Source organism: Cuculus canorus, chromosome 3 (assembly GCF_017976375.1).
Source record: "Cuculus canorus isolate bCucCan1 chromosome 3, bCucCan1.pri, whole genome shotgun sequence".
In the NCBI taxonomy this organism is placed as follows: Eukaryota; Metazoa; Chordata; class Aves; order Cuculiformes; family Cuculidae; genus Cuculus; species Cuculus canorus.
The window spans coordinates 43148240-43161005 of record NC_071403.1 but is presented as its reverse complement, the minus strand read 5'-3'; the positions used below and the strand labels follow the sequence as shown (position 1 = coordinate 43161005).

General features: G+C 48.0%; 1 protein-coding gene across 2 annotated transcripts; it reads left to right on the top strand.

Annotated features, from left to right (window-relative positions):
* The first annotated feature begins 2408 nt into the window (after nucleotides 1-2408).
* On the top strand, nucleotides 2409-10263 carry LOC104058233 (serine/threonine-protein kinase Sgk1). Of its 2 annotated transcripts, none has more exons than XM_054062677.1 (12): nucleotides 2409-2709; nucleotides 5308-5383; nucleotides 5809-5884; nucleotides 6323-6427; nucleotides 6905-6988; nucleotides 7092-7223; nucleotides 7516-7628; nucleotides 7826-7949; nucleotides 8296-8391; nucleotides 8510-8665; nucleotides 8772-8861; nucleotides 9607-10263. In XM_054062677.1, exons 1-12 carry the CDS (start codon nucleotides 2496-2498, stop codon nucleotides 9772-9774), a joined length of 1434 nt encoding a protein of 477 aa, XP_053918652.1. In that variant the 5' UTR covers nucleotides 2409-2495; the 3' UTR covers nucleotides 9775-10263. The 2 variants fall into 2 exon arrangements, with proteins under 2 accessions (XP_053918652.1, XP_053918653.1); XM_054062678.1 differs by lacking the exon at nucleotides 2409-2709 and adding an exon at nucleotides 5004-5209.
* Nucleotides 10264-12766: the final 2503 nt, after the last annotated feature.

Here is a 12766-nt window from a genome sequence, read left to right as displayed (position 1 = left end):
AATCAGAGGAAGAGAGCTCACAAATTCCATTACCACGTGGGCTGCTGAAGCCTCTGACCTTCCTGAAGGGCAAGAGGGAAAAGCTTCTGGGTGCCCAGTAAACACTGCGAGACAAGACTTGCACCTATCCACCCACTGCACATCAAGAAAGCCTCCAAAGAGAAGACTTCTCTAAGGAGGTGAATTTCCACAGTCCAGCTACTGCTGAAAGTTGTTTGAACTGCATTGGCCAACACAGCCCACACTGGCGATGTGCATGTCTTCATTCTTTAAGAGAATTTGAATCACATCCCTTATGGTTTTGTCAGGCATGTTCCAATCTCTTTGTCAACAGGTTACCCATACCAGTAAGACAGCAAGTTATACCTGCTCTGTCCTTATGCCTTAGTTGCCCATGATTCCAGCCACAGTCTGTGTCTTTCTGCATCTCTCACAGCCCAGCAGCAGTTCCTTCCTGGGGTTTCGTGAGCTGGCTAAACTCTGTGACTATAAAAACAGTATCATCGCACTCTGAAGTGCAATATAAGACTGTCAAATTGTAGGTATGGGCCCAAGGTCCACGTTTCGGGGTTTTTTCCCTATAGATTTCTCCAGCCATTCTTGAACCCATCCACATTTCCAGTATGTGCATATCCCAGAGCAAGGAGTTCTGTAACTTCTTATATTTCTTGTGCGTAGCCTCCCTTTCCTTCTTATTTTGAATGTTCACCTCCTGGTTTATTCATTTTACTTTGAAGAATTATTTAGAAGTTCAGGACAATTTGTCAAAATTCAGATCTGAGGGAGACAAGTAATCAGAGAAACATCCGCAGTTCTTTGATTCTTCTTTGCTATTTATTTCTTAGCTGTACACTCCTAACACACTGTTATTTAGTACAAGGCAAAGCACGCCAACAGCATGACAGTGTGCAAGACTGCATTTTGGTGCCATGAAATGTTACGGGAACTGTTTGGTTTATTAGAACATGTGCGCCCTACTTTCCTCCTTGCTTTTACAATGAGAATAGTCTTCCCCTATACAAATTCTTGATTGTAGAATCATAGAATCACCAGGTTGGAAAAGACCTCTTGGAGCATCTAGTCCAACGATTCCTATCTGCCACTAAACCATGTCCCTGAGCACCTCGTCTACCTGTCTTTTTAATACCTCCAGGGATAGTGACTCAACCCCCTCCCTGGGCAGCCTCTGCCAGTGCCCAATGACCCTTCTGTGAATTTTTTTCCTGATATCCAGCCTGAACCTTCCCTGGGCAGCTTGAGGCCATTCCCCCCTGTCCTGTCCTGTCACTTGGGAGGAGAGCCCAGCTCCGTCCTCTTCACAACCTCCTTTCAGGTAGTTGTAGAGAGTAATAAGGTCTCCCCTCAGCCTCCTCTTCTCAAGGCTAAACAACCCCAGCTCTCTCAGCCACTCCTCTTAAGACTTGTTCTCCAGCCCCCTCACCAGCTTTGTTGCTCTTCTCTGGACACGCTCCAGAGTCTCAACATCCTTCTTGTGGTGAGGGGCCCAGAACTGAACACAGTACTCAAGGTGCGGTCTCACCAGTGCCGAGTACAGAGGGAGAATAACCTCCCTGGACCTGCTGGTCACACCGTTTCTGATACAAGCCGAGATGCCACTGCCCTTCCTGGCCCGCTGGGCACACTGCTGGCTCGTGTGCAGCCGGCTAGCAAGCCCTTGCAATGTATTTAGATTTTCACAACGTCTGACGCTTTTATCTAAGACCCGGCACGCAGATAAGGGGATCTTGGGGTACTTCTGCCTCGCTTCTGTCCTCTCATCCGTTTCAGCCGTTATCATCTCTGTTATCATTGTAGAGGAAAGTTTTAAGGCTCAGCCTTAGGACACTCAGGCTTTCAAGCCAAACGGAGAACACAGTTCATGACTTTAAAACGCCGCGCTAATTGTAAATAATAGCTCATCCCTTGGGAGGAATTCCATCCCTTGGGAGGAATTCCTCCGTTCCCCATTACAAACATCCGCGCCGCGTAGGACGAGCGGCAGCCCCGGCGCGGGGAGGGGGCGAGGGCGGTGCGGGCAGGTGGGTGCCCGCGGGCGGGGCTGCGCGGCGCCGGGCCGGGCGGCGGGGAGCGGAGCCGTCGGGGCGCTGCCGGCGGAAAGCGCTGGGTGCCAGCTCGGAGCTGGGGCGCCGGTCCCACCCCGGCTCTATCCGGCCGGCGGGGAAGGACCGCGGGGAACCGCAGCCTTCCCCCCCCGCACACACCCCGCTTCGACTCCGCCAGCCCTGGCGCGGAGCCCGTGCCGCGGGGTGGGCGTAGGAGCCGCGGGTGGGAGCGCGGGCAGCGCCTCCCGCCGCGGGGCAGGGTTAGCAGGTCAATTGGTGCACAAACACACACACACAGATAGACACACACCCCGCTTCCCTCCCCTCCCCCGCCGCGTGTGCGCGCTGATGATTACAGTAATTTTGGAGGGCGATGTTGCAACGGGGCAGAGTGTGCGGGGCGGCCCGTGCTGAACTTTACAGCGCTCCCGCATGTCAGCCGCCCTCGATATCGCGCCCATAAAGGGGTCAGCGGGAGCGGCCGCCGGTTTCGCCACTCTCGCCGCCTCCCTCCTGCCGCTCAGCCGCCCGGCCAGGAAGGCGAGTTATTTGGGATTACGGCGTCGGACAGGAGCGCAGTCACAACCTCCCGGGGGCTCAGCCGGGAGCGAGATGAGGGGCAAAGAGGAAAAGTCGTCGCTGAAAGGTGCGTTCACCCGCTATGCCGGCAGGAGGGACACGCTGTCCCGGCCAGGAAAACTGCTCCCCGCGGGGGATATCACCCCTCCAGCAGCGGAGGATACGAGGGGGGTGCAGCGGGGGCTGCTTTCGGTGCGGAAAGGGGCCAAGTGACTTGGCAAGGGCAGCGGAGCACTTGTCAAAACACCGATGCACAGCGGTGGAACCGGCCGGAGCGGGGGATGCGCTGGGGATGCGCCTGGAGGGGGGAGGGGGCTGCGCTGGGGATGCACCCGGAGGAGGAGGAGGGGGGGATGCGCCGGGGTCATTCGCGGGCAGCGTGGGGGCCAGCGGCGGAGCGGGGAGGAGGGAAGCGGGTTGCAGCCCGCGGCAGGTTGTGCCGCAGGGACGGGGAGGCTGTGCCGGAGCTTGCCCGGGAGCCCCGCAGCTGGCGGGGAGGTGGCGCCGGGCTGCGGGGGCGCCACGTCTTGAGCCCGGAGGGAGATGCCAGGGGGCCGGGAACTCCGCTTACCCTCAAAACTGCGAGTCTGTAGTAGTTTTAAACACCACCGCTCTGAAAGCAGTCCAGAGAGGGAAAAGGAAACTGCTTGCCCCCTATTCCAGTCTGTCCAGTTTAGGAGTATTGTTCAATTTTTTGTGGGCCATTTGGGGGGTGGTGTGTGTTTGGTTTCCACTTCCATTAACGAGTTTGGCAGTTTTGGGCACTGAGTGAGAAAAGCAACAAGTGGAAGAAGCCAGAGCCCCGCCAGGCACAGCCGGCTTTTCCTTGCTTTTCCCTGCTTTGCCCGTCGCCGCTTCCTTCCGTGGCGCCGGCTCCCGAGCTTCCCTCCCCTCCCCGCTTCCCCCCTTGCGGACAGGACCCGGGCGGCTCGGGGCAGCATCACTCTGCGCTCTCTCGCTGTAAAGGGCGTTGTAAGACCCGTGCCCACCTCGCAGGGGTTACCCCAGGCCATTCCTCTCGCTGTTCGGGGTGAGCTGCAGCCTTTGATGGCTGCTGGGCTGGGGTGTTTGCCATCACCCCCCGAGGCAGTCGGTACCGGCGGCTGCCAAGGGATGCCGCCCAGCGGCCGGCTGTGGTTGCGGGGGGCGGGGCGGGGAGACAGCAGCAGCGGGTGCAGAGAGAAAGAATAAAAAGAGAAAATGGGGAAAAAAAAAAGGGCTTCAGGCGGGGGGAGGACGGGGGCACGTTGCAGCTGGAGCTGCTGGCCGCAGCCCAGCGCCCTTCGTTCAGACAGCGAGGAGAAATGCGCGCTTGAATAACGCCCCGTCGGGTGGAAAGTTCCACGGGCAGGAGCCCGGCAGCCCCAGGCTGCAGCCCCTGCGAGGGCTTTGAGAGGGGATGATGCGCTTCCGGGGGAGAATTGGAGGCAGGCTGTGATACCCTCCTGCGCCTCCCGGGTGGGGGGACCCGGGAGCATCGTCTGGGCTCGTGCTTAGCGCCTGCACCATGGTCCTGGCGTGACCCCGCTGCCCTCGCAATGGAGCGACTCAGCAATGAAATGCTGGGTACACGGTGTTCTCAAGTGACCGTGTGCGGTGGAAACGAAAACTGCCGAGCGGCTGTTCTTCATTCTTTATCCCCTTCTTTCTCCTTTATTGCACTTGCCCAGTCGTCGGTCATCTCCTACCTTTTCTAGCAGCAGACCTCTGCCTTCTTCAAGTTCAGGGGACTGGGATTCCTCCCCGGCCTTGTTTCCCTTTCTGGTATAGAAAAAAAGATCTTGAGTTTGGTTGTGATTTTTGTGGGGTTTTTTTTGTTTTTTTTTTTTGTTTTTTTTTTTTTTTTGTTTTTTTTTTTTTTTCCCCAGTAATGTTCCAGCCGCGATCAGGGCCGTCCACAGAAGGGACGTTTGTTTGTTTTATTGAAAACCAGGCAGGAAATCTTGTTCTCCTGAGTCACTGCGGCTCCTTCAAGGAAACGTCAGCGTCCCCTTATCGCCGCTCACCCGGGGCGGCTGCGGGGACCGGGCGGGGGGAACACGATGTTGAGAAGGGTTTCTCGTCCAGGACAGAGCCAGATTCAACTTCTTATAATCGCCAAAAAAAAAGAGGGTCAGTGTCAGAAGAAGGGAGGCAGAGCTGCGGGCTATAGGAAATAAACAAAAGGGATTCGATGCGTTGGCTCATGGATGCTCTGCGCGGTGGGATGCTGGGGGGGGGCGCTCCCCCGCGGGCAGCGCCTGGGGTAGGACGATGGCAAGGGCGGTGACGCTCCTTTCCCTCCCCCCATCCCATCACGGTCGACATCCTCGGCTGGTGGCCGCCTCTAAAGACGTCGCGGGGGGAGAACGAGCGTCACCTCCCCTGGCTGGTCCCGCCCCTCGCCGCCGCCACTTAAGCGCTGTGCCGTGCTTCCCCGGGGCAGTGCTGCGCTGGGAGCTGGCGGTGGCTCAGAGGCGCGTCGTTTATCTCTCCTCTTCCCTCCGAAATGACTGTGAAAGCAGCCGAGGCGTCAGGTCCCACTTTGACCTACTCGAAGATGAGGGGCATGGTGGCCATCCTCATCGGTGAGCGGCGAGGGGGCTTCTCCGAGGAGGTTTTTGGGTTTTCTGTTAGGATGGCTTAATGATTTTATTTTCCCTTTCTCTGTCTTTTTACGTTGTAGCTTTCATGAAGCAGAGAAGAATGGGGCTAAATGACTTCATTCAGAAGATAGCCACCAACTCCTATGCGTGCAAGCAGTAAGTATCAGAAATTTTGACTGGGTTTCAATCACAAATATTATTGTGCATTGCGAGATCTCGTTAAACAAATGTTTGTTTCCTGTAATGCCTCTGGCATGACTGTTACGGAAGAGTTAATTTATCCTCTTGAGGTCTTACTCATTTGGCAGCAATCTTCCATGAGCTGAGTTTGGGAGAAATAAGTTGGATGGGACCTCTAGTGATCCGTATTTCGAACTATACTTACAGTATAAAGACATTTTTTATTATCACGGAATTTACCTTCTCTGGATTAGTTGTACTCCTTAAATCGAATAGATTGTATTAGTTGCCTTCAATAATAGTCCAAACCAAAACTCATCATTCATGATACATGCTTGCCCTCTAGCGAAAAGATCTGCCTGAAGCTTCTGCTCTTACAATGAATGCTTTTATCTTTGCAGCCCTGAAGTTCAATCTATCTTGAAAATCTCCCAGCCTCAAGAGCCTGAACTCATGAATACTAATCCTTCTCCTCCGGTAAGTAGATTCTACTTAGTAAAGCATTTTTAGAACATCAAACCGGCCAGTAATAGAAGCATAGCAAAATTAGCGTCATGAGTGTTACTTTAGTCCAGCTCATAGCACACTGATGTAACTGGGGAAAGGGTAATCAAGTTAGATTGAAGCTTCTTCCCGACTGGGAGAAACATTGGAAAATAAGCTTAACTAGCCGTTACCCCATTATGGAATATGGCTAAGACCTCGACAGGAACTTTTTAGTAAACTATGGCTGTTATGGTCTTCTTAGGCAGTACCGAATAGTTTAAGATATCTAACAGAGATTAAATTTTCAGTGATATAAAGAATGCTAATCTTCACTTTCAAGTTAATTTTATATATATTTTTAAAAAAGACAGTGTTGAGACTCGAGTACCCAGCAGTTTTAATACATGCGGTTTCTGTCTGTTTTCCTAGCCCAGTCCTTCACAGCAGATCAATCTTGGTCCGTCATCCAACCCTCATGCCAAACCATCAGACTTCCATTTCTTAAAAGTGATTGGAAAAGGCAGTTTTGGGAAGGTAAATCTTACCTTTTTCCTGTAATTTATTTACTCTTCAGTTTTTGTATGTAACACGTGCGAGTCGGGTTTTCGTACTGGCTTTGGTAAATGGTGGTCATTTAAACCAAGTCATTTAAACCAGGCATGCCTCGCTGCCCAGTTTATGACTTCCTGCATACATAGCTGTAGGGAGAGGGAACAGGGTGCTGCACTTGAGAGTCACGAAAGCACAAGAGAGTGAGGAGGAAGTGGTACTGGGGAGAGTATATACGTATTTTGCTTTTGGAGGGGAAGGGAACTGGATGTAAAAACTTTGGGCTTGATTTATCTGCCACAGTGGTAATAATGTGAGGCATTTCCAGCAAAAGGCTTGCTTGCACATGGAACCAGAGCGTAGCAGTGCTCAGCAATTAACATACAGGCTTGTTTCCAGTTCTGTTTATAAGGTGTTCTGTATTTCAGTATTGCTCAGTTCTGGGATTTTATCCTTTTTCAGGTTCTTCTTGCACGACATAAGGCAGAAGAGCAGTTCTATGCTGTTAAAGTCCTGCAGAAAAAAGCAATTTTGAAGAAAAAGGAGGTAAGCTGCTTCTTCATGATGCCGTTACAATGTCCATCAAATATATTTTTACTTCTATTATTAAACAAGTGTTCTAAATGTTGATGATTTCTTATGTTTTCAGGAGAAGCACATTATGTCAGAGCGCAATGTCCTGCTGAAAAATGTGAAACATCCCTTCCTGGTTGGGCTTCACTTCTCCTTCCAAACTGCAGACAAACTGTATTTTGTCCTAGACTACATTAATGGTGGAGAGGTAAGCAGTGAAGTAGTATTTCCTATCATGTGTGCAGTGGCAGGGTAAACCTTTTCACCTTTCCTTTTAAATAAAAGTTGCAAGAGGAAGAGTCACAGGGCGAGTGGGGGGGGGTTGCTGGGGGGAAGTTACTAGATTGAATGTTTCCAGCCTGCCATGTTTTGAGCTACCAAAGGATCATTAGGCCATTTCCTGCTATTGTTCTCCCTGGCTATATATGTTCAGTCTAATTAAGTGCATTGTTAGCAGGCTGGCGCCGTTTACACAACTTTGTTCTTTCTGTCTCCTGTAGTTGTTCTACCATCTCCAGAGGGAGCGTTGCTTCCTGGAGCCAAGAGCCCGATTTTACGCTGCTGAAATTGCCAGTGCACTGGGCTACCTACACTCCCTGAACATTGTTTATCGGTAAGCAACCTTGTTCAGTTTGTCAGACTGAAAAAAACACGAGTTCTGTTGAATAAGTATTGACAAGTTGATCTCAGTATGAGCTCAGAATTGCTTCTAATTATTTTTCATGACTTAGCAAAGTCTGTAAATAGTTACACCTAAAATATTCTCTGTAGCTCATCTAATGAATGCTTCTCTTTCATCTCTTCCTTCAGTGACTTGAAGCCAGAGAATATCCTGCTCGATTCGCAGGGGCACATTGTCCTGACTGACTTTGGACTCTGCAAAGAAAACATAGAGCACAATGGCACAACCTCCACCTTCTGCGGCACACCAGAGGTATGGCCAGCCCCAAGCCCAGCACTTGTAGAGCGGCAGCAAGTGCTGTGCTCGTCAGCAAAAACTTGACATCTCCCGTGTATATGTATCATGGGTTAGACAAGCAAGGGAGTATTACGGGTCTTGTAATATCAAACTGCCATCGAGGATGTGTAGGACATGTAGAGCTTGTTGAGCAGGAGGGAACAGATCTCGAACGGATCCCCTTTATAAAAAGAGCTTGCAGCTTTCCAATAGCTTAGGTATTGCTGGGATTCATTAAGCTGCTTTCCTTCAAGAATGGGGAGGCTTTCCTAACTATAAAGGTCCGTTTGGCTAACATGTCTTTCTTCTTTCTCTTACACAGTATCTTGCTCCTGAAGTTCTTCATAAGCAGCCCTATGACCGGACTGTGGACTGGTGGTGCCTTGGAGCAGTCCTGTATGAGATGCTTTATGGCCTGGTAAGGAACGAATCCTTTGTGGCAGATCAAACTAGCTTACTCGTCCTTTCCCCACAAGAACCCCTGTGCCCACCTGTCAGTCTCATTAACCTGTGTCTCTCCTTTCCTGTTCCTACAGCCGCCCTTTTACAGCAGGAACACGGCAGAAATGTATGACAACATCTTGAACAAACCCTTGCAGCTGAAGCCAAATATTACCAACTCTGCTAGACATCTACTGGAAGGCCTCTTGCAGAAGGATAGGACAAAGAGGCTTGGTGCCAAGGAGGACTTTGTAAGTGCAAACTGACTGCTGCCTGTAGGCAGCACACAAGGATGACTAGGCCACACTACTTACATTAGCTTGGGTCTGAATTAATCTGTTTTTCTCTCTGTAACAGATGGAGATTAAGAATCACATCTTCTTCTCCCCAATTAACTGGGATGATCTCATTAATAAGAAGATTACACCCCCTTTTAACCCAAATGTGGTACGTATCACTTCTAATTATAGAATGTATGGAGAGTGTCTTTTCCTCATTTTTGTTCTGGGGTGCCCAGAAGCCAGGGGAACTAGCCAGGTGGCCGTGTTTGGGGAACACAGGTTTTCCTTCCTTTGTGGCTGTCCAGGAAGGGTTAAAAATAAATGGTAGCTGGCTCTTTGATGATGGATAGTCTAAGTTTAACTGGGTTTTTTTTTTTGGCCTCTCACAAATGCTTCATTTGCATGGATATTTTGAAATAATCCCCAGCATCCCTTTTTTACCAAAGGGGAAGATGAGGTAAGGTGAAGAAAGCAAGTAGCTTCCCAAGTGCAGATTTATATTTGGCTTGTTGGATACTAATGTTTAAAGAGAGGGGTCTGGTTGTGAAGGTGGTCGTCTTTCACTTTCTAAGCATTCTGTAAACTAAGCTTAATTACTTGCTCAGAGATAAATGTCCTTTCCTGCAAACTGCTGCACGACAGAGTGGTGTGTTTGCATTTGGCTTCTGTTGCATGAGCTTAGTTGGAAGTTAGTGTATTAAATTGAATCATCTTGGTTTTAGTGAGACAATATGCAGCAGGATACAAAAAAAAGGTCAAACTAGAACTGGCAAAGGCTGTTAAACAGTGGGCCCAAAGTGATAACACTGAGTCTTCACAAAGGGTGCTTGTCCCCATTTTGAGTTGAACTGTGTATGCACAAAACATTTGGATCTAAATGTTGTGCCTCTCCTTTTCTGCCCTTTCCACAGAGTGGCCCCAGTGACCTGCGACACTTCGATCCAGAGTTTACAGATGAGCCAGTTCCCAACTCCATTGGCCAGTCTCCAGACAGCATCCTCATTACTGCCAGCGTCAAAGAAGCCGCTGAGGCTTTTTTGGGCTTCTCGTATGCCCCACCCGTGGACTCTTTCTTGTGAACATTTTTCTTTCTTTCTTTTTTTCAATAATAATAACTATTATTTTTAATTTTATTTGGTCTTCCGGTGGAACTGCCAGTTGACCAGTCATCTTGAAAGAGAATTTGCACATTTCCACCATGGCAGCTTTGCAGCCTTAATTTCAACTACACTGTTTGCTGGAAGCTTTTTTGAAGAGCACATCACTCTAAATGAGCTTGACAGGCTTTTCATTTCCACTCGTTCTTCCCCCAAAGTGGTGCTGACTTCTTGGGAAAGAAAACGAAAAGTGACTGCTGCTGTAGACTGCTGCGGCAGATTGTAGGAATAAGAACAAGCTGTTTTGAAATTGTGCTCCGAAAAGCCTTGCCTGAAGATCTTTCTGAACGTGATAAGTATTTTATGAAATGTGCCTTTTTCTGATGAGATCTTGTGAGCTCCAAAGCTTTCCCTGTTGCAGAGTGTGTTTCTCAGTTCATTTATGTGGGTTTACTATGTGAACAAATGGTCTGCGTACTACAGATGGACTTAGTTTAAAGCATCAATGTGACACTTGCAGGATACCACAATGTGGGGCATTGTTTGTTTCTTCCATATTTGGAAGATAAATTAAGTGTAATTTTGAAATTTCTTTTGTAGATCTATACAGTCAACTAAAATTATTGAAATGGGCTCACAATTACTTGTATCCAAATGCTTGAAGAAAGCATTGCTGCTATGAAAAAAAAAAAAAAGATTTCTATTTTTAGAAAGGGTTTTTATGGACCAAAATGCCCCAGCTGCAGTCGGTCAAAGCTGTTGGTTTCTTTTTTTTTTTTGTTTTTTAGTTTAAAAAGATGTCATCTGTAAAATGGGCATTATTTATGGGTTTGGGTGTTTTTCATTCCTAATTGTATGTATTGTAAAAAAGACCTGTACATTCAGTTGTAACTCTAAATGTATATTTAAACTTACGGACTTACTTGTAATGTATACCATCACTGTAATGTAATGATTTGCTTAAATGAATCTCTATCAGAATTTGGTCAAATATTTCAAGTGAGATTGCTCTTTGACACATTTAAAATAATATATTAATTTTTCTGCTGCTTATAACTTTACATCTCCCTTATTCTCATTTCCAAGTGTTCCAAGCAAACCTTCATCTTTGCCTTGGAATGCATCCATCTCTTATTTTAAGGCCAAAATGTAGGGAAGAATATATTTTTAGGCACAGATCAGCTACTGATTTTTCACATCTCATTAATTTCATCCTGGACACAAGAATAACCACCAAAATCACATCATTAACATACTTAAGCTTTTCAGTGTATGACCAAATTGCTGTAACTCATTCTGAAAAATGATTTCTGAACTCTCTGCCTGGGGTTAGTAAAGCCATTGACACTTCACTCCCACGGCGTTCTAGAAAAGCTGGCAGCTCATAGATTTTTACCCAGCTGGGTAAAAAACTGGCCAGGATGGTTGAGTCCAGAGGGTTGCAGTGAATGGAGTTAAATCCAGTTGGTGACCAGTCACAAGTGGTGTTCTGCAGGCCTCAGTGTTGCGGCTAAGTCTTGTTTAATATCTTAATATTTTTATCAGTTATGTGGATGAGGGGATTGAGCACATCTTAGTAAATTCGCAGATTAAATTGGGTGTGAGTGGCTGGCTGCTTGAGAGCAGGAAGGCTCTGCAGAGGGACCTGAACAGGCTGGATCAATGGGCCAAGGCCAATTGTACAAGATTGAATAAAGCCAGATGCTGGGTCCTATGCTTCAGTCACAACGCAGTGCAATGCTACAGGCTTGAGAATGAGTGGCTGGAAAACTGCTTGGTTGAAAAGGACCTGGGGTTGCTGGCTGACAGCTGGCTGAGCATGAGCCAGCAGCGTGCTCAGGTGGCCAAGATGCCAACAGCATACTGGCTTGGTATCAAAAACGGTGTGGCCAGCAGGAGCAAGGAAATGATTGTGCCCTGCACTTGGCACTGTTGAGGCCACACAGCAAAAACTTATGTTCAGTTTTGGGCCCCTTAGTACAAGAAAGACATCAAGTTGCTGAAATGTGTCCAGAGGAAGGCAACAAAGCTGATGAAGGGTCTGGAGCACAGGTCTCACGAACACAAGTCTTACTGAGGGTACTGGGATTGTTTAGCCTGGAGAAGAGGAGGCTGAGGTGAGACCTTATTGCTCTCTACAACTATCTGAAAGGAGGTTGTGGAGAGGAGGGAGCTGGGCTCTTCTCCCAAGTGACAGGGGACAGGACAAGGGGGAATGGCCTCAAGGTGCGCCAGTGGAGGTTCAGGCTGGACATCAGGAAAAAATTTTTCACAGAAAGGGTCATTGGGCACTGGAACAGGCTGCCCAGGGAGGTGGTTGAGTCACCTTCCCTGGAGGTGTTTAAGGAATGGGTGGATGAAGTGCTTAGGGGCATGGTTTAGGGAGTGTTAGGAATGGTTGGACTCGATGATCTGGTGGATCCTTTCCAATCTGGTGATTCTATGATTCTATGTGAGGAAAGGGCCTCAATTTGCGTCAGGGGAGGTTTAGATTGGATATTATAATATCTTTATAATATAATATAATATAATATAATATAATATAATATCTTTATAATATAATATAAATATATATATAATTATTATAATATCTTTACCATAGAATGATGAAACATTGGGACAGGCTGCCCAGGGAAGTGGTGGAGCTCAAAAAGTCTGTAGATGTGGCACTTCAGGACATGTTTTAGTAGGTATGGTGGTGTTTGCCTGACAGTTGGACTTGATCTTTGAGGTCTTTTCCAACCTCTAAGATTCTATAGCTGATAATTACAACTACATTCCATTTCAAAACACTTCTGCAGCCACAGGTTTGATACGTGGCATGACCCTTCTTAACCTTTCTTTTTCCTATACCCAGCTTATTTAGATTTACAATATCTAACATAGCTATGCCATTTTACACAAAAAGAATTTCTTTCTTGTGTATATGCTTATGTCAGCACACAGCTTGCCTTTCCAGCTAAAAGGTGACAGG

Coding starts and splice junctions, on each gene's coding strand:
- LOC104058233 (XM_054062677.1), top strand. CDS start 2,496: ATGTCAGCCGCCCTCGATATCGCGCCCATAAAGGGGTCAGCGGGAGCG. Junction 5,885..6,322: donor ATACTAATCCTTCTCCTCCG/GTAAGTAGATTC, acceptor CTGTTTTCCTAG/CCCAGTCCTTCACAGCAGAT. Junction 7,629..7,825: donor TCCCTGAACATTGTTTATCG/GTAAGCAACCTT, acceptor CTCTTCCTTCAG/TGACTTGAAGCCAGAGAATA.